General features: G+C 39.2%; 1 protein-coding gene across 3 annotated transcripts in view; it reads right to left on the reverse strand.

Annotated features, from left to right (window-relative positions):
• Positions 1 to 22005, reverse strand: part of TTC39B (tetratricopeptide repeat domain 39B) — a 175083-nt gene that overhangs the window by 37400 nt on the left and 115678 nt on the right. For all 3 annotated transcript variants that reach the window (XM_066257285.1, XM_066257283.1, XM_066257284.1), the window contains 7 exons: positions 16988 to 17055; positions 13939 to 14003; positions 4718 to 4823; positions 2682 to 2747; positions 964 to 1072; positions 365 to 432; positions 216 to 275 (listed from right to left, as the gene is read on the reverse strand). In XM_066257285.1, the coding sequence (XP_066113382.1) occupies positions 216 to 275; positions 365 to 432; positions 964 to 1072; positions 2682 to 2747; positions 4718 to 4823; positions 13939 to 14003; positions 16988 to 17055 (542 nt within the window). The remainder of the gene's footprint in view (positions 1 to 215; positions 276 to 364; positions 433 to 963; positions 1073 to 2681; positions 2748 to 4717; positions 4824 to 13938; positions 14004 to 16987; positions 17056 to 22005) is intronic.

Raw genomic sequence — 22005 nt, forward strand, 5'->3', positions numbered from 1 at the left:
TTTTCATGTATTTTATGTATAAATATAGACTATAATCAGTAATCTACTACATCTCATAGAATGCACACATAAAATTTAACTTTGGCTTTTACTTACAGATTTTTTTCTTTGTTATTGTCTAGTGCATTTAACCAAATTTACTGATGTTGAATGAGTATGTGATGCAACTCCACCACACAGACAACTCCCCAAAAGACTCTCCCCAAATAAGTTACCTTTTCTATGTTCCCTTTCAGCAGCTCTATTCGGGCATGATAAAACAACATGAGTGAGCCCTGTGGAAAAAGGAAGAAAACAGGCTGTTCAATGGTCAACCGGGTTGACTGATTATGATTGAAACATACACTTGAAAGTGCGGGCGTACATTTGGATACTGCTGGAGAAAGGGTGCAAGGAGGCGCTCTGCTTCCTCAATGTTCACCTCTCCTGTACCTGAAATTCAACAGGAAAAGCTTCAGTCTTCATGAAACATGGGAGATGCTTCTAATTAATTCTCCAAATTTCATTACAATAGAGCAAAAGCCTATTCATAGAAAAGATAAAAACTGCTCACCTGTCATTTTTATATTTGGAAAATAATATGTCTCATCTGTGACTTCTGTTTAAGAAAGCTCTAGGATGGTCTAATTCTTAGATTCCTAATTGGAATTTCTGGTTTTAATAGCAATATTAACTTATTTTAGCCCAAAATCTAATTTTGAAAGAAATCTAATATGAAGAAGCTAAGATAGATCATCTTAAAACAAGTTTTATAGACCTTTTTAGCTAACAGATAAATTCAATGAAAGAAATCCTCCACCCACCTCTGACAAATGTTACTTACTATGACAAATGTCACAATTTTCCATCTCTCTTCATAAATAAACAAATATACACTAGCACTTATTAATTTTTCTAAATTTTTACTTTCTTAGATAAAAGATAATCAACTGTCAATGACATAAAATGTAATCCAGTACTTACCAAGTATTAGAGAGATATAAGTATGAAAAGATAGTATAGTTAAGCAGCATAGTGGAGACCTCATGCTTTTTCCTTCTGCACCTTCCTGTAACTGCAGGAGGCCCAGTTCCTGTGGGGACAAAATGCATTTAAGAATGAGAAGAGCATGTTTGAAAAACCATAGTCAGAACCTTAAAGTGTTATTTCATATATCCTCACCTCCACAAAGGTGGGTTTATTTTTCAAGAGCTTAACGTAGCTATAATTCCTAACTAGAAACAAGGTTTATATTTTAAAACAGCATATGACAATCTCACAAATTCTTTTATATCATGTGATTCTATGAAGAGAAAAAAGTAGAGCTCATTTTATAGAAATGCCGTACCTGTCTGATATAAATGTTAACTTATTAAAACATATTGAGCCTGACCAGTGGTGGCGCAGTGGATAGAGTATTGACCTGGAATGCTGAGGTCCTAGGTTTGAACCCCAAAGTCACCAGCTTGAATGTGGGCTCATCTGGCTTGACTACAGGTTCACCAGCTTGAGCATGGGATCATCAACATGATCCCATGGTTGCTGGCTTGAGCCCAAGATCACTGGCTTGAGAAGGGATCACTGTCTTGGCTGGAGTTCCCCTATGAGAAGCAATTAATGAGTTGATATTTCTCATCTCTCTCCCTTCCTGTCTCCTCTCTCTCACTCGCTTGCTCACTAAAAAATTTTTAAAATAACATTTTGAAGATCTAACTGGAAGGCACTATGATGAGATGAGTATGAACAAATATGATTTTATATCTTCAAAGATTTTTCCATCAAATAGAGAAGACAGTTTATGGCACACGATTTTATTCAAATAGAGTGAGTGCCACATGTAAGGTGAGTGGTCAAAGGAAACAGCAATCATTACACAGGGTCTGAATAGGCAGAACACATCGTGAAGAGGTCACCATCAATACACAATAGCTTACGAAGAATCTAAACAGTAGAATGAGAGAAAAAATTATAGGTTCTTGTACATGCTCTCATACATTTCTTAAAACCTGCTCTCTAAACTAACAGGGACAGCTTTTGCAATAAGGCAACTCTGATAATAGCATATTCAGTATTATGATTAATAAACATTATCATTACAAAAAGAACCACACAGAAATACAATAAGCAAAACTCCTAGAAAACAAATTTCCTTGCTTAAATAGTGAATCTTATAAAAACACAAGAAAACCCAAAATACTGCAACTATACTTGATCTATGTGAATCATAAAATACTAGACTTGGAAATCTAGCCCATGTCCTGGTTTTACAGGAGACTCTGGGGTTGCAAACATGTTAAGGAAGCAAATTTGAAACACACAAGTGTACTAAAAGGTCCAGCAAGCAGCAAACGGGTAGGCAAAAGCAGGGTTACAGCTGAGAGCTTGTGAAGCACAGGTGACTCTTGTATTATTTATTATTGTATTATTTTCCATATGAATCACTAGAAACCTATTTTTGCCTCACCCTGTACTAGTAAAAGAAAAAATGTAACCCAAGAATTTAGTTAACAAAGACAAAAAATTTTAACTTTCAATAGAAAAATCATCTCTACATCTTGAAAAATATGATCAAGAGCCAATGGCTTTTTATTGTCCGGCAAACAACAGTCATGTTAGTTATGAGGACATGTTTCATTGTTCTGATGTTCAACATACAGTGTTTTATCTTCACTGTCAAAATTAAGATAAAATTAAATTTGTACCCTATTTCCAGAAAATCCTATAAATTCTAGTAGTCTGATAATCCGTGCTGGTAAAAGGGACAGCATCTGTAAGAAAAAAACATACAAGTGTACTCACATTTAGTGTAACCAACTCTAGATAAATGTTAAGCTCCAAACAACTTAAAGTTTTAGTGATTGAAAAATAAGAACCAAGTTTAAATCATGAGACATGATTTAAACCATCATATACTGTACATGATATAATCATTACTTAGGAATTCATTTCATTTAGCTAAGACAATAACCTACAAAATGTTAAAGGAAAAAAAAACCTAGCCTTTTCAGCATTCTCTAAAGCAGTGGTCCCCAACCTTTTTTGGGCCACGGACCAGTTTAATGTCAGAAAATATTTTCACGAACTGGCCTTTAGGGTGGGACGGATAAATGTATCACGTGACCGAGACAAGCGTCAAGAGTGAGTCTTAGACGGATGTAACAGAGGGAATCTGGTCATTTTTTTTAAAATAAAACATCGTTCAAACTTAAATATAAATAAAATGGAAATAATGTAAGTTATTTATTCTTTCTCTGCGGACCGGTACCAAATGGCCCACGGACAGTACCGGTCCACGGCTAGGGGGTTGGGGACCACTGCTCTAAAGAATACTTGCCCCTTTCTTGTGTAGTGATGAAGCAGTAAGATGGCAATTCCTCAGTGCCCACCTTTCCAAACATGGTTTCTTTTAGCATCTTCTTCCAGAAAGCACAAGTCTGCTGGACTGTGCATGACATGCAGGCACACCCAGGAGTGGACAGCTGCAGCACTAGAGCCCCCACAGGGCATCCCTAAGAGCAGAGGTCAGGGGAGAGCCTTCCAGTGGAGAACTTCGAGCCCTGTGCCTGATGACGCACTACTGGGGAGGAGAAATAGCCATATGTGTAATTATACACCAGTTCTTGGGCTGTAGCCTATGGTCAGGGATTCAGAGAGAACATGATAGGAAAATTGATGATAAGAGGTCTGGGAAAGAGATGTGTAGCTAGACCTCTCTGAATGAGCAAAAAACGTGAAGATATTTGTGTCCCATCTGAATGTTCACTAAAGGCTGACTTCAGCAAGGGAGGATTTTAATAATCAAGTGGATAGGGTGACTCATTCTGTGGATAGTAGTCAGTCTCTTTGCTCAGCAACTTCTGTCAGTGGCCATGGTGACATATATACTTGTGCACAAAACCCCTTTACCAATTTATTTTCTCACCAATTCTAGTCAAATCTTATTAAAATTTCAAAAATCTCAATTATAACACAGTTTGACAGATATCGACTCAAATGCTTCATCTCTCCTACAGCATCAAAATCATTCCCCAAGATGTATCAGTCCTTCACCTATTTTCAATTCCAGAGCTGCCGCTACTGTCGCAACAATATTTCTGGCGTGGAAATTGAACTGGATTCCAAGCTCCCTATTACCCCAAAATGTTATCAGTCCATTCAGAGTGCTATATATGCTTCCCTGATTGTACAATCTAAAACCATACAGAGAATGTGAAGGACTTTATAACACATACTGATCAAAGCCTCCACTGCATCACAACAGAAGAAAACTGATCCCAATCTAGCCACTTATCAACCAAACTCAGGCAGATGTTCAGGGTAAGGTTCAAAGACACTGAAAACCTACAATTCTGTTACAAAAGATTCTGGTGGGTCTGACCAGGCAGTGGCGCAGTGGATAGAGCCATCAGACTAGGATGCGGAGGACCCAGGTTCGAGACCCTGAGGTTGCCAGCTTGAGCACCAGACTCATCTAGTTTGAGCAAAGCTCACTAGCTTGGACCCAAGGTCACTGGCTTGAGCAAGGGGTTACTCGGTCTGCTGTAGCCCCATGGTCAAGGGACATATGAGAAAGCAATCAATGAACAACTAAGGTGTCGCAACAAAAAACTAATGATTGATGCTTCTCATCTCTCTCCATTCCTGTCTGTCTGTCCCTATCTATACCTCTCTCTGACTCTCTCTCTGTCTCTGTAAAAAAAAAAAACAGGTTCTGGTAGGCATGTAATTATTTACTTACCAAATTAAAGGCCCCTATTCCAAGTTTGACACCCCCTTCAAACTCAGAGAAGAATTGTTGCTCAACTTTGTTCTTCTGAATTATATGCAGGATAGAAAGACATTCTCTGGATGGAAGAAAAAAATTACAGCATAAGTTTATTATGACTCTGACAACTATTGTTAAGTCCAATTCCACACTTACACACCATAAAATAATTGCCATTAGACAAAATACTAGAGAATATTTAAGTGGATGTTGCTGTGCTCAGTTAAGGCTACTGGGTAATTACCATTAAGAAAAAATGACACACCATTTCTACACTATTTATCAGGGCCAATCCTCCTGGGCTTCGAGCAACAATGGATTCGAACATGAGCAAGTATACTCAGGAGACACCGGACCACAGCACCGTGATCTCCCAGACTCCCAGCAATGAGTTAGAGGGGACTTCCAAGGTGTGGTCCATTCCTCCTGTGTGCACACTTCAGCCACCCACCTTCCACTGAGTAACTGAGGCACTACTGACAAAATATTTGAGTTTCAGTGTGATCACCATGGTATCAAATAGATGAAATTAATGAGAGCTTGTGACTAGGAAAGACTGAAAGAGGAAAACAAATTCCATCCCAACAGCCTCATTTGTCTTATTTTTTCCTGTTCCATCCACGTAAATCTTTCTGATTTCTCACTTTACTATCTTTTCTGTGCATTTCTCCCTTTCCCTCCACATCTTCAAAAAAGAAATGCAAATTAAACACAATGACAAAGATGTAAAAACTAATAATAATCAGGAACTGCTTATCAAATTGACAAATATTTTTTTTTTTTTTTTGTATTTTTCTGAAGCTGGAAACGGGCAGAGACAGACAGACTCCCGCATGCGCCCGACCGGATCCACCCGGCACGCCCACCAGCGACGCTCTGCCCACCAGGGGGCGATGCTCTGCCCCTCCGGGGCGTCGCTCTGCCAAGACCAGAGCCACTCTAGCGCCTGGGGCAGAGGCCAAGGAGCCATCCCCAGCGCCCGGGCCATCTTTGCTCCAATGGAGCCTTGGCTGCGGGAGGGGAAGAGAGAGACAAGAGAGGAAGGGGGGGGGGGGGTAGAGAAGCAAATGGGCCCTTCTCCTATGTGCCCTGGCCGGGAAACGAACCCGGGTCCCCCGCACGCCAGGCCGACGCTCTACCGCTGAGCCAACCGGCCAGGGCCTGACAAATATGTTTTTTAAAGTATTAAAAAAATAGCCAGATATTATGTATCATCTGGTGTGATGTAATTATAAAGCATGTACCTTCATTTATGATGTATTTAAGCCAAATGTATTTAATATGAATCTAATAATTCTACAGATATAAATTTACAAGAAATATAAAGGGTTATGAACTAAATTATTCCCCCCACACACACATATACACACACACATTTATATGTTGACACTCTAAGCACCCAATATGACTGTATTTGGTGACAGAAAGTTTAGGAGGTTAAGTGAGGTCATTAGGGTGAGGTATTGATCTGGTTGAGATAGCTAGCCTTTTAAGAAGAAGAGAAAAAGATAGGCCTCTCTGCCACGTGAGGGCACAGTGAGAAGGTAGCTATCTTCAAGCCAGTAAGAGAGTCTTCACCAGCACCTGACCATGAACTTCCAACTTCAGAACTATGAAACAATATACTTCTCATACACTGGTTAAGCCACCCAGTCTAGATCATTTTGTCACGGAAGCCTGAGCTAAAACGAGGAGCAAGGTAAATGTAAACTCAAGGAAGCCACCAAACAAATCTGGATATTCTGCAGGACACCTGGACTGGGCTGTTCAACAGCTGTCACAAATACAGACACTCTTCTAAAATAAAATATATTTAATGGAAGTAAGCATCAGATGTGCACTAGACAGTCTTGGGTTGGATCCTGGGGCAGACATACCACCAGTAAAAGAAATTTGAGGCCAACTAGGATATCTAAAGATGGACTGCGTATTACACAAAATAAAGACTTATTGACATGAAAAAATAATTAACTGAAAAAAAGCAAGTTACAAAAAAGTATGTCCAATAGGATCTCATTTTGGTTAAAAAAATACATGTATTGCCCTGGTCGGTTGGCTCAGCGGTAGAGCGTCGGCCTGGCGTGCGGGGGACCCGGGTTCGATTCCCGGCCAGGGCACATAGGAGAAGCGCCCATTTGCTTCTCCACCCCCACCCCCTCCTTCCTCTCTGTCTCTCTCTTCCCTTCCCTCAGCCGAGGCTCCATTGGAGCAAAGATGGCCCGGGCGCTGGGGATGGCTCCTTGGCCTCTGCCCCAGGCACTGGAGTGGCTCTGGTCGCGGCAGAGCGACGCCCCAGAGGGGCAGAGCATCACCCCCTATTGGGCAGAGCATCACCCCTGGTGGGCAGAGCGTCACCCCTGGTGGGCGTGCCCGGTGGATCCGGGTCGGGCGCATGCAGGAGTCTGTCTGACTGTCTCTCCCCGTTTCCAGCTTCAGAAAAATACAAAAAAAAAAAAAAAATACATGTATCTTTAGATGTGTATGAAATATATTCTTAAAGGACATATACTAAGATGTTAACAACTATAATCACTGAATGGTAAGAGTACAGTGTATACAGGGTGTGTGTGTTTGTGTTTGTTAATTTTTTTGAGCAGTATATTTGCTTAACTACATTTTCTTTTCTAAAATATATTTAATACTTTGTGATAATTAAAGCATTATTTTCATTTTTAAATAAAAAGCTAGGGCCAGCAGAGGTAAGAGAAAATAGATACATTCACCTACTTCTGGTAAAATGGTAAAAAGTACAGGGGTCAGTGTGCTATTGGAACACAGCCTCACTCATTCATTCACTTATCGTCCATCGCTGCTTACACACTTCAGTCGCAGAGTTGAGTAGCTGCAATAGAAATCTTATGTCCCACAGATCTAAACCATTTACTATCTGGTCTTTTAAGAAAGTCTGCCAACCCAATTATTCTTCAGAATAATTTTGTAGTACATATCAAAAATCTTAAACCCATGCATATCTTTGACCCAACAAATTCAACTTTATTCTAAGGAAATAGCATGGATACACACAAAAAATTTTACTTATAATGAGCAATACTGTATTACTTATCTATAATAAAAATTTATAAACAAACTAGGCAACACCAGGTTAAGAGCACAGTTGCATCAATTCATACATTTATACATACACACACATGTGGTACGTCCACATAATGAAATACTACGCAGCCATTAAAGGCCATGATGAATTAAAAATATTTAATGACCTAAAATTTTCAGATATGAAGTAAAAATAAAAATTACAAAATGATACAAAACATATAATTTCATTATATAAATAGATAATTATATATGCTTACATACATGCATTAAAAATTAAAATGTCAAAATATCAACAGAATGGCAGGAGGTAGATGTGATGTTCTGAGTTCTTTCCTGTTTTTAATCAAAATGTAAATGTTCTATTTGCTGTAATAGATGACTGTTACAGAATTTTCAAATACATAGAAAGCATAATTGTCCCTACAAAACCACCCCACAGAGAGATAATCACTGTTAACTACCTAGTACCTACTCTTCTGGACGTTTCTATGCTTTACTAAGAATGCAATCTTTGCCAGACCAATGGTGTTCCAATAGACTGAGCACTGGCCTGGGAGGCTAAGGGCCCCAGTCTGAAACCCTGAGGTTGCCGGCTAGAGCGTGGGCTCCTCAGCTTGAGCATAGTGAAGGTGGGGTCACGGGCTTAAGCATGGGATTATCAACATGATTCTAAGGTCACTGACTAAAGCCCAAAGGTTGCTGGCTATAGAAGCCCAGGATCGCTGACTTGAGCCCAAGGTTGTTGGCTTGAGCAAGGGGTCACTGGCTCAGCTTGAGCCCCCTGGTCAAGGCACATATAAAAAGCAATCAGCCTGACCGGGTGGTGGTACAGTGGATAGAGCGTCGGACTGGGATGCGGAGGACCCAGGTTCGAGATCCCGAGGTCGCCAGCTTGAGCGCGGGCTCATCTGGTTTGAGCAAAAGCTCACCAGCTTGGACCCAAGGTCGCTGGCTTGAGCAAGGGGTTACTCGGTCTGCTGAAGGCCCGTGGTTAAGGCACATATGAGAAAGCAATCAATGAACAACTAAGATGTCGCAACGAAAAACTGATGATTGATGCTTCTCATCTCTCTCCATTCCTGTCTGTCCCTGTCTATCCCTATCTCTGACTCTCTCTCTGTCCCTGTTAAAAAAAAAGGCAATCAATAAACAAAGGTGATGCTTCTCATCTTTCTCCTCCCTTGCTCTCTCTCCCTTCCTGTCTCTCTCTCTCTCAAAAAAAAAAAAAAAAAAAAAGATTCAAATGCGATCAGAGTATATACTGTTATATTGACAAGTTTCCATGAAAATACACGAATGTTAACTTATTCTTTAAAAAGTAACTAATATTATATTCTATAGACTTTGTTTAACCAAATTCCTATTGTTAAATATTTGTTTTTGTATTTTTCATTTTACAAACCATGATGTTCAGAATGTTCTTGTACATTCATCAAGTCCTTTTCCTACACCAAGTACTATAAGTATAGTTACGGTATACTAACTATCCTTAGGACAAATTCTTGAAAAATGAACTTCTGAGATCAGTTGTGATGCACACTGTTAATTTTGATATGTGCTGCCAGAGCCCTCTAGAAAAGCTACCAGCAACCTTTGAGGGTCTTACTGGCATTGCACCTCAGCCACTTACATCATGTTTCCATCTGCAGTGTTTAGTATGGTGCACTCTGACCTGATGACAACTTCAACGTTCATTTGGTCAAGTTAATCATTTATGATTTCTGATTTTATCTCATGCTTAAGAAGGCTTCTGAAATTGAAATTACGTCCTAATGATATGATGCCCTGAGAAGGACACAACATCCTGTCTGAGATATTCTTGCCAGATGCAAAATCTGAATTTAATCATGAAGAAACATTAGACAGATTCACACTGAGAGATGCTCTCTACAAATAACTTCCCAGTATTCTTCAAAGTCATGAAAGACAAAGAAAGACTGAGAGACTCCTCCAGATTAATAAAGACTAAGGAGACATAACAACTAAAACAACATCCAGAATCATGGCTTGAATCCTGGACCAGAAAAGGTTATTGTTGGGACAGTTAGAGTAAACTGAGTAAAGACAATAATAGAGTAATTTATATACTGAAGCAATGTCAATTTTTAACTTAATCATTGTATTGTGGTTCTTAATAGAAGGTGTTAATTTTTGTGACTGAGTGAAGGGTATCTGAAAATTATAAAAATTCTGAAATTCTTTCAAAGTAAAAAAATTTTTTAATAAAAGTCATTGTACTTTAAGACTACAAAAAATACTTTCCTATGTTACATTAGTACTCTTTTTAAAATATTCTAATATTGTATCTATATAAATTTATTTTTGTTTAGTTTTTTTCCCTAAAATGAAGACCAATTTTCCTAAACCATTTATTAAAGTTCCCATCTTTCTCCATTCTTTTGAAAAAGACTTATGGATATATAAGAATTTAGTATATTTTAGTACATATGATTGTGTGCACACATGTGCACATGCACACACATAATATATCTGTGTCAAACCATATGTTCTGTCCCACTGATAAATGAGTCTGTGCCATTATAAGACTATTTTAATTTCTTCAGTTTTTAAAGTTTTCATGACTAGAAGCAACCAATACTAATATTGTTTTATATCTTCTAAAAATATTTTGAGAGGAAAACTAAAAGCAATATGTCAGGATCCCAAAGTCTGTCTCTCTGGGATTTTTAAGTGGAGTATAATATTATGAAATCATTTTGGGTAAAGTTATCTCTTGATATACTAAATTGTGGCTCTGCTTCCACTAATGGAGATCTGCTTCTACTAACAGCAGGGTGGTTCATATTAACCCTCCCACAGATAACAATTATTAAACTCTAGAAAAATTTCAAAATATATATTGTAAATATATCTGCAGGAACTAGAAAGAAAAAAATGTAGCCAGAAGCTGGGGAAGAGTTGACTTTTTTAAAAAAGGAATAACTCTCTTGAGTAGACTTTCTATTTACAAGACTAGTCACCTAAAAGTACTCCCCAATGTCCATCAACATGGGTGCCCAGAACTTTACGTACAAAGCCACTGTCTCATTGCCTTAAAAAGTAAGAGTACAGAGCTTAAGATTGCCAAAGTGGCTGTAGATAATGGACAAATTTTCAGATAGAAGAGGACCACATATGAGAGAAGCACCAAAATCAGTGTTAAAACTTCACTCCAATTACTGGCTGACCCATGAACTATATGAACACTGAGGAGGTTCCAAACAAAAGCAGAAGCAAAAGAGAAAAAACAATGTAACCAAGATTTCAGATGCTACCACTACCAGAAGGTAAGAGTATGGAGTCTGTGTAGTCAAGTTAAATGCTTCCTGGAACAAAAATTAGCACACTTTTTAGAAAGATAACAGAACCTACAATCTTTACAATGTATCAATATCTAGTATATAATTTAAAAAACACTGACATGACAACAGAAAATTATGACATATATTCAAGAGAAAAAGCAGGCAATAGAAACAGACCCCATGATGGCCCAAATGTTGAGATAATATCCAAACATGAAAAAATATATTTTTTAAACGAGCATCACCTAGGTGACCTGGTAAACAAAATCAGGCTAACTTGTAATGGCAGTCTCAGAAGTAGAAGCATAAGAATGGAGCAGAAAATAATATTTGAAGAAATAATGGCCACAGATTTCTCAAAGCCACACTTTAGCACACCATTGTCAAATTGCTAAGAACCAAAGATACAAAAGAGTCCTCAAAGCAGCCAGAAGAAACGACACATTATAGCCAGGGAAACAATAATACAGATAACAGCTGACTTCTAATCAGAAACAATAGAGGCCATAATACAATTGGTTGACAGTTTAAAGGGGGTAAGAAAAAGAAAATGAAAACCCTGTAACTCAGAATATCTTTATATTGAACAAAACTAGCCTTAAAAAATGAAGGCAAAAATAAAGACATTTTCAGATAAATGAAAAAAAGAGAACTATTGAAAGCAAACATGCACCATTAGAAATACTAAAAAAAATTATTCAGTCTGAAAGTATACAGGAATGAAGAAGAGCAAATATGATAGATATATGGATACATAATGAAGATCATACTATAAGACAATTTAAAGCAAATGTTTGACACTGCATTGTGGAGTTTATATATACATGCACTATCATAAGAACAGTATAAAAGACAACAGTGGGTGGCACAGTGGATCAAGCGTCGACCTGGAACTCTGAGGTCGCCGGTTTGAAACCCTGGGCTGCCTGGTCAAGGCACATATGGGAGTTGATGCTTCCTGCTCCTCCCTCCTCCCTCTCCCTCTCTCTCTCTTTCTCTCTCTTCTCTAAAATGAGTAAATAAATAAAAATAATTTTAAAAAGAGACAACAGTGATAAATGAAACTCTACTTTAGCAAAGTTCTTATTTTTATGTACAATGGTACAATATTTATTCTAAGTTGACAATAATAATAAGTATATTATAATCATTAGAGCAACCTTTAAAAAATTAAAGATGGGTCCTGGCCAGTAGCTCAGCAGATAGAGCGTCAGCCTGACATATGGACATCCTGTGTTCAATTCCCAGTCAGGGCACAAAGGAGAAGTGACTGTCTGCCTCTCTCCCCTTCCCTGTCCCTCTTCTCTCCCTTTTACCCTCCCATAGCCAGTGGCTTCGATTGGTTCAACCTTCAGCCCTGGGCACTGAGGATAGCTTGGTTGGTCGGAGCACATCAACCTCAAGTGCTAAAAACTGCACAGTACTTGAGCATCATCTCCAGACAGGGTTGCCAGGTGGATCCTGGCCAGGATGCATGCAGAGTCTGTCTCACTATCTTCCTTCCTCTCACTTAAAAAAAATAAATAAATAAAGATGGCTATAACTAAGAAAATTGAGGGGTTACACTAAAATATACATGTACATATATTTTTAATTCAAGAAGAAACAAATGAGGTGAAGAGAAAAAACAAAATGGTAGTCACAGGTGCAAACATATTGTCATACTGAATAGAAAAGCAAGACACAATTATGTACATCCACAAGAAATGCAATTTAAATATTTTTGAAAAGATAGGTTTAAAGTAAAAGAATATATGCCATGCAAATGCTAATTATAAAAAAGCATGAACAGCCTGACCAGACAGTGGCACAGTGGATAGCGCGTCAGTCTGAACACAGAGGACCCAGGTTGGAAACCCTGAGGTCGTCGGCTTGAGCACAAGCTCATCCGGCTTGAGCATGGGCTCACCAGCTTGAATGTGGGATCACAGACATGACCCCATCATCACTGACTCAAGCCCAAAGATCACTGGCTTGAGCAAGGGGTCACTGCCTCAGCTGGAGCCTCCCCACCCTGGTCAAGGCACATATGATAAAGCAATCAATGAACAATTAAGGTGCCGCAATGAAAAACAGATGCTTCTCATCTCTGTCCCTATCTGTCCCTCTCTCAATCTCTCTGTCTCTCTCACTTAAAAAAAAAAAAAAAAAAAAAAAAAAAACCCAGTTGTATTAGTATCAGAAAAAAATAGATTTCAAGACAAGGAAAATTACAAGGAGTTAAGCAGGGACATTTCATAATGATAAAAAGGTTAATTTATTAGAAAGATGAAACAATTAAAATACATATGAACCTGACAAAGAGGTTCTGAATATACAATGCAAACATTGATGGAGAAATGAATTCTTAACACTGTGAATAAATGATAAAACCATTAGATGAAAATCAGAAAATATAGAAGATATAAACAATACCATGGTCCACCTTAACTGAACATTTGAATCACTGCAGAAAATTCTATTGGATAATACTGCCCTAGAAGCTAGACCAAAGATATACCTGTTATTTTAAATTTATAAATTGTTTTTAGGAGGTACTAAATTATCTAACCATAAAATTATACTAGCTATTTTTCCCTCAATATTATAATATATTTAAACTTAAATTCTGTTGTCCTTACTGAGAGCACTGAATATATATTTAGTCAATAAGCCAAAAATCAAGTGCATTTTTACCAACACCAAATAAAAAACCTAGTAATATTTAATGAGAATTTTGAAGTACAAAGTGGTACACAGTATAGGAATCCTTTAAAAAACACATGATCATGGTCAAAAAGGCACAAACTTCCACTTATAAGATTTTAAATACCCACATCTTAATTTTTAACTTACTTATATATTTGGTAACTTGTTCTAATTTTGAGTCCACCTTTGATGAAGTTGATCATATTTTCATCCTGTAAACAATTCAATTAAATAATTAGATCATTTAGCAAGCGCTTCTTGAGATTTCCCCACAGCTACATAGTTGCATGATTAGAACAAGATACTATCTCTTGAGTACATAATCTTTTAATTAAAACATTCTTGTTTTACATTTGAAATACTTTGTCATTTTTCTTCTAAGTTAAAGGATATAAAAGAGGAAACATTTTTAAAATCCTTTAATTACTTTAAGGAAGTAATTAAAGAAATAATCCTCAGCAATTAGGGGCCATATAGGCTAGTTCAAACCTACTTTAATAAGCATCCTCATCGCCTGAGCAATTTTCTTCTGGGTTCAATAGAATCCAAAAATTGTTGGCTTTAAGAATTTGCTCTAAGGCTTAACTTTCCTGTCCCTGTTTGTCATACTCCAGTAAACGAATTTTTCACAGGGCATTTTAGTAGGCAAAGTCTATTTAACATTGTGAATTTCATTTATATACATTACTAAAAATAACTTTTGGATTCTAAATTTGTTGTCAGTAATACAAAATTTGTTTTTGGGGAAAAAGTACTTCTCTTTAATAAATGGTCATCAACCTTAAAATTGAAGCAGTTGGCTTACATGAATGACATCTTCAGGGTCAGCATTCTAGGATTCCAAAAGAGTCTTTTAATCAAGTATATCAAATAACTGCCTGAAGAAAGTTACTACTGGATAATATATGATGCAAACAGACATGATCCCAAGTTTCACATTTTCAAGAATATTTTTCTAATCTATTAATATCAGGAAGATGCCCTGGTATTTATTTCCTGTGCACTTGAACATCCTTCTGAAGAGAAAGACTGATTTCAGTGTGCTAATTTCATTAACTACTTAAATATTTAACAATTATATTATAACAATCAATAAATACAAAATTCCCTATGCAACTTAAATTTTATCTTTGTATTTTAGGGAATTTTATGACTACACAAGTTGCAATAACGGCTAGGGAAGAATTTTTTAAGTTTGATTAAATCTGCCTCAAATAAGAATATCTCATTTCATGATTCACCAACATTGGCTGAATGCCTATTTTATACCAGACACCTGTATGAAAAATTGGACGAAAGCTATGCAATGGGCTAAGGAATCGAGGAATGCACAGATGGAGGCATGCACAGCAGGAGACCATGAGAGCACAAAGGTGGGAGAGCTGGGGGACGTGAAGCAACCACTAAAGCATCCTGGAAGTACCAGTGCTTAAAGGACACACACACACACACACACACACACACACACACACACACACACACGATTAGTAAGTGGCTTGGTGAAGAAATGCAAAGCAGATGTGATGTAAACTTTGCAAGTAAAGAAAAACCCGGGTGGGAAGGTAAGGAAGCATTACATATCATGGTGTGGTTTGCCATCTGTGTTGTGTAACTAACTCATCACTACTGCAGAAATCTACAGCAAAGATGGGAATGACTAAGGAGTAAGAAAGTCACCTCTACCCATGCCGTCCAACTGTGCAACATACCTGCCCTCTGAGGATATCAGTTAAGAGGGAAGTAGGGAATTTGGAAGGAGATAACAGTTTAGTTTGAAAAAGCACCCCCTATTTCTGATATTCTAATACAGAGCCATTGCAACAGCCCATGAGAGGTACTAAGTGCTGAAGCAGTGAACGGACAAGGTGACATGCTCATCGTTGTCAGGGTGCTCAATTACATAATGGAGAAGGAGTTGGAGGTAAGAAAAATTAGAGAGAGAATCACTGGTTGCTCTGCAGTTTAGGGGAGGGCTGATGAGCCTTCCACTGGAACAATTATAGGCAGAAGAAAGAGAAAGAGGTGCAGCTGCTCAATCTTCAAAAGGTAAAAGAAGCATGACCATGAAACTGACTGCATATGGAGGCACGAGGAAGAAGAAAGCCACAGATATCTCCCAGATGTTTAATTACAAGTCCCCGACAAAAAATCTGGAAAACATATCAAGGAAAAAAACAACTGAAGCCCTCCATGTCCAGCATTATGTTTACTGAGGCAGTCAGACTTGTTTCAATCAGCCTTCATAATATGTTGGGTTTTAGGGAACAGGGTCATAGACCAGACTGATTCAATTTTACTAAACCAGAATCCGACCTAAGAGGTCAACCTCCAGAAAAAGAGAAGAGCAACTTTCAATACCATGAGAAACACTGAGATTGAGGAAGACTTCCCACTTTAAAGTTGAATAAATTTAAGGTTTTTTTCTGGCCCCTTACAATCTCCACCTCACAGAATCCATCACTGTTACTCATGTAGACATGATGTTTAACCGTCTTTCAGAAGCATTGGGAGATACAATGATAGGTGAGGTACTGACGGTGCCATTTCTTAGAGGTGCAATTAAAATGCTGCATAAGAAAAGGTTCATAGGGTTTTTAGTGATTTTTTTAAAATGCTCTTCCAAAGGTAGAACTAAAAGCAACACAGGAGAATGAAAATGGGGTGGGGGGTGGGGTAGAATTCGAAGTCTACATGAGGGGTGTTGCTCTCTATGCATGCATAACTGAGTTTGCTGAAGCATCTGGTGCAAGAAGGGAATGGCCAAGGATTAGGGAAGCCTCTTATGCCCAGGCCACTGCTGTGTGTCCAGTCCTCTACCAATGACAGTAAGCACAGCGAGAGGTAAGCTCCGTTTCTACACAGAGAAGCGTCCTGAAATTAGGTGTGGTACTTGCAAGACAGTTTCTTTAAAAGGCAGTGGTCGTCTACGGCCATACCACCCTGAACACGCCTGATCTCGTCTAAAAGGCAGTGGTTCCCAGTGGACTAAAGTTTAAAACAGACCCTAAGTGCATTTGAACAGGAATAAAGCTCCCTGGAATTGTTTTTCAGCCCAAGTTTATCAGAACAGCAAATGTCTTTCTTGCAACTCTGAGTCAAAAGAACTGAAGCACGGACATAGAATGAGCCACATGCTTCCTACGGAGCATTGGCAGGCTTCCCCAGCAATACCGACTCGAGGGCGAAGGTTCATTACCTGCACAAACGTGAGTGCTGCTTTCTGTAGGAGACACTCGGCATAACAGATTTCAGCATGCATTTCCTCTATTAAAGACAAATAAAATCATATTAAGGAAAATCCCATGTCCATAATAACTGCTCTGAGATGTTCAGAAAAGACTAGTAGATAAATGAGCCCAAGAGAGACACTGAAACCTAGTTGCTCTGATGTTTCTGTGAAAGTGGAATAATGAGCTCAGTTCTCAGTCTCTCAGCAAGACTTTCTCAGAATGAGTGAAATGGTTCAGGCAAGTCATTTTATGGTTCCACTCAAATGTAAATGACAAGACTGGTGTCAGAAAGACCCAAACTAGCTTGCAAAAGGAAACCAAAAGTTAAAAGCATTTTTTTTTAAACTTATTTTTTAAACAGTAATATGCAAGTTTAACAGTTATAAATATTGAAAAAACTTAAATTTATGAATTCTAACTTCTAAAATAGGAAGGTATGATAACCATGGCAATGATTAGACACATTATTAACCTGAAGAGAAAACAGCAGTTCTCTAGGTTGTTGGAAAAGAACCGTCTGGATGCACAAGTCGTGGCTCCTCACACACAAAAGGCTTGACGGGAAAAATACACTCGCGCGCAGTTTCAGGCTGGTCTGATCGCTGCGACATGGAGCACAGGGACAAAGCCCAGGCTAACGTACAGCCGTGCGCATCTCAGGGACAAAGCCCAGGCAAACGTACAGCCGTGCGCATCTCAGGGACACGCAGGTGCCTCACACCACACGGCCTGCCTTCCCAAACAAGCCATTACACTTGCAGAGACTGGGGAGAAGGGGGCAAGCTTTGCATTTCTGCATTAAAAACATCAGCAGATTCCTGTTTTATCCATGAAATACAAATTGGTATTTTATTTACGTAAATGGAGTTGGGGTATTGAACAGCCTGGGCTGGAGGCAAGGCTCAGCCCAGTACTTAGCTACAGGACTTCATGAAAGCAAGCCTACCTTTCTGCTGGTTTCCCCACTTCTAAAGGCTGGCGATAACGTCTCTACTTCACAGGGGAAGAGCCCAGGGAGGTGCTGCGTGGGGAGCTCACCTCTCAGAGAAGCGCCCAAACCTGCTGTCTACTTTCACTAAGCTTACAGCCCTTGGGCCGGGTCATGCTTTTTGGAAAAGCTCAGAAAGCAGATTATCTTTTGTGATGTAACTGAAAAACAGAGTATTTCTGTGGTAGTGGAAATGCTGTTCAATCCAACTGGATAAGAACTAGTGCTTTATTTCTTTCATTTACACACCAGACCTCCCACCTGACACACATACACACACACACTCACACATGTGTGCACACCCTCCTGAGGCCCACTGGTTATTCTCACAGATCAGTTCAACTTCCTGTCATGCTCATATTCTACAGACTGACTTTGTAAAAAAGTAACTATGCAGCTAAGATCCCACAAGAGCACACACACATATGGGGCCAAACCTGAGGCGTGGAAGCACCAACAGGGTATCAGTCCTTCACACACCTCAACTTAAAGTGTGCTTTTGGGTTTTCACAGTGTATCCAGTGGGATAAAAACTGGTAACTTCTATTTGTACAGAGTCACCTGAATGCTCTCTCCCTAGGTGCATTTGTAACAAAGCAGAAATTGTTAGGAACTGCTCCCTTTGAAAGCTGTTCAGTGACACAGACAGCGGGCGTGGGGTAGGGCCAAGGGGTGACGCACAGTGGCACGGAGGTCGCCCGTGGGTGCGCCTGAAGCTCAAGGTGTAAAGTGAGGAGGGGCCAATGAGTCTGGGAATGTAAGTCAGGGTTACATTACGGACAACCTTGAATGTCAGAGTCTGGGCTTGACCCAGTAGGCAATGGTGAGTCCTTGCAGAGAGCTGAGCAGAAGGGTGACAGGATCAGGGCTAAGTTACAGATGGACAAATCTAAGAGCAGCTAATGGATATAAGCAGAAAGCAGAGATAAAAGGCAAGGAAGTTTGAACTCTGTACACCATCTGTACATATTCTTTGTATTAAACCCCTCTCACATAATAAGTGCTGCATATGAATACCTGTTCTTAAAGGCAATTTGAAAGCCATTCAGGGCCGTGTGCAGCCATGAGAGAACAGGTGTGTTCCATGTTAAACCCATGAAAAGCTTAAATATATTCACACAGCCATCCACTCAAGGATGCACATGAAAATCACCAAGGGGAAAAACCAATCACACACGAAAGCTACGACATTTGACGTGCTCCCGTGAACACAATGTCTGTCTGGGCTGCAGTGGCAGCCGAACTCATTAGGAATAAAATGCAGCCTAATGTACAAAAGCTTCATTTCTTCACAATTCCTTAGTTCATTTTAGGAAATAGCTTCATTTTGTACCGAAATGTTAGCTAAATATGCCTTTAGATACAAAAGTCTAAATAGACCTATATTTCAGAATAGGCCATAGCCACAGTCCATTTATTTTTCTTATTTTTTAAAGCAGTTTCAGGCTCAAAGCAAAATTGAGTGTATGGTACAGAGATTTCCCCTTTGCCCTCTGCCCCACACATGCGCAGCTCTCCCACTGTCAGCCCCCCACGCCCAGTGATAGATCTGTTACAGTGGATGGACCTCCATTGGCATCATAATCACCCAAAGCCCAGTTTTCTTCAGGTTTCACTGTTGATGGGGCACATTCTCTATGAGGGACAGGTGTATAATGACAGGTATCCACCAGCATGGGGTCATACAGAGAGACTATTTCACCGCCCTAAAATCCTCCCTGCTCTACCGATTCGTCCTTCCACATGATCCCCTGGCAACCATTGACCTTTCTACTGTCTCCACAGTTCTTCCTTTTCCAAGATATCCTAGAGTTGAAATCATACAGTATGTAACGTTTTCAGATTGGTGTCTTCCACTTAATAATGTGCATTTAAGCTTCCTTCATGTATTCTCATGGCTTGATGGCTCTTTTTTAGTGCTAAATAATATTCTACTGTCTGGATGCTTATCCACTCACCTACTGGAGGACATCTTGGTTGCTTACAAGTTTTGGTAATTATGAATAAAGCTGCTATATAAACATTCATTTGCAGATTTTTGCACAAATATAAGTTTCAGCTCTTTGAATAAATATTAAGGAGAGCAATTACTGTATTGTATGGCAAAGTATACTTAGTTTCCTAAGAGCCTGCCAAGCTACCTCCAAAATGGCAGTACCGTTTTGCATTCACATCAACCATGAATGGCAGTTCCTCCTGTTCCACATCATTGGCAACATCTCCTGTTGCCAATGTTCCAGATTTTGGACAGTCTGCTCAATATGTAGTAGTATCCCATTCTTGTTTATTTTTTAATATTTAGCAGAAAGTAATTTTCTACCTATTCCAGATTTTCTAAAGTGCTATGTCCAAAGACGTCATAAAAAGATAAAAAACACAGTACCACCTATTTTTAAGATGTCTAACACGGGAACAATTCAGCATCTCCCTTATCCGCATACGACCCAGTTGTTGTCCTTTTCTTCATGCCTACAGGAGAAGCCTGGGTACAATGGGAAGATCTAAGGCTTAAGGAAAGGCAAATCAGGTTTGGACCCTGCTCTGCTAGGCATGCAATCTTGGGCCATGTGTCTAATCTTCTGAACATCAGTTCATAGTCCATAAAAGGCAGGTTACACAGATTAGACTGAATAATGTTAAGAAAAGCATCAAGAACTATGTCTGACACATAGATACAATACGGCATTATCACTAATTACTTTTTAAATTATTATTTATACTTACAGTAAAATTACCATGTTATTCTTCCCAAAACTAAGGTTTATAAAAAATCTCAACCTGGCCAGGCGGTGGTGGTACAGTGGATGGAGTGTTGAACTGGGACATGGGGGACCCATTTTCAAAACCCCAAGAGAGCCGGCTTGAGTATGGGCTCACCCAGCTTGAGCACAGGTTCACTGGCTTGAGCCCAGAGGTTGCTGGCTTGAAGCCTAGGGTCACTGGCTTGAGCCCAAAGGTCACTGGCTTGAGCAAGGGGTCACTCTCTGCTGTAGCCTCCCAGTTAAGGCACATATGAGAACGCAATCAATAAACAACTAAGGAGCCGCAACAAAGAATTGATGATTCTCATCTCTCTCTCCCTTCCTGTCTGTCTGTCACCATCTGTCCCTCTCTCTGTCTCTGTCACACACAAAATAATCTCAAATGTAAGTCTCCACATTGCAAAGAAAAAGGGAAGCAGGGGTCAATAGGCCCCTGGAGAGAAACTATATTGAGGAAAACAGAAAGGAGAATATAATAAGAGTCATGTTTCTTTGAGGCCCATTTTACCTACCACTGACCTACTTTAGTGGACTTTAGGACTACTGGGGCCAATTTACTTCAATGCCCAACAATGGAAACTATTAAGCCATATTCTACTCAAAATTGAGGGGATAAAGAGAATTCTTATGGGTTCTTACAGGCCATTTTCTGCAGAAAAAGAAGAAGGGCTTCAACTGCCTGGAGTGACCCTGAAATGCCATTCTGTTTTATCATGGTTGAAGGGCCAATATCACGCCCTTTTGGAACAAGTCTCTCCTATAATCAGTAGTCCAGCCTTACATCATGCAAATGTTGTCACAAGTTCTTCAATGTCTACAGCAAGTTGAGGATTTTTTCTTCTAGAAAAATAAAACTCCATAATAAAACACATTCAGAAATGTGTTTGCCATCAACTTTAAGATTAAGAATGTCTCCATCAGCACCCAGAACTGCCTGGGCCTTAATCAGCCAAGGGTACTTCTATTATTTTGTCTTGCCTCTTCTAGAGAGTACGTTTGACAATGACAACAAATACACAGATTCTCCTTGGATGGCAGAAGCTTAATTCTAGAATGGCCACAGATGAACATTATTTCCTCTTCTGCAGGGTATCTGGATGTTTATTTCCTATAAATCGTGCTGATTAGTGTGTAACACTTAGAAAACAGAGCTGATCATGGGAATCTGCCCTGATTTCAGTGGGAGTGTGAAGCAATTAACAACAAAAACACTCATTTCCTCCTATCTAGCTGA

This window comes from Saccopteryx bilineata, chromosome 2 (genome assembly GCF_036850765.1).
Source record: "Saccopteryx bilineata isolate mSacBil1 chromosome 2, mSacBil1_pri_phased_curated, whole genome shotgun sequence".
NCBI lineage: Eukaryota > Metazoa > Chordata > Mammalia > Chiroptera > Emballonuridae > Saccopteryx > Saccopteryx bilineata.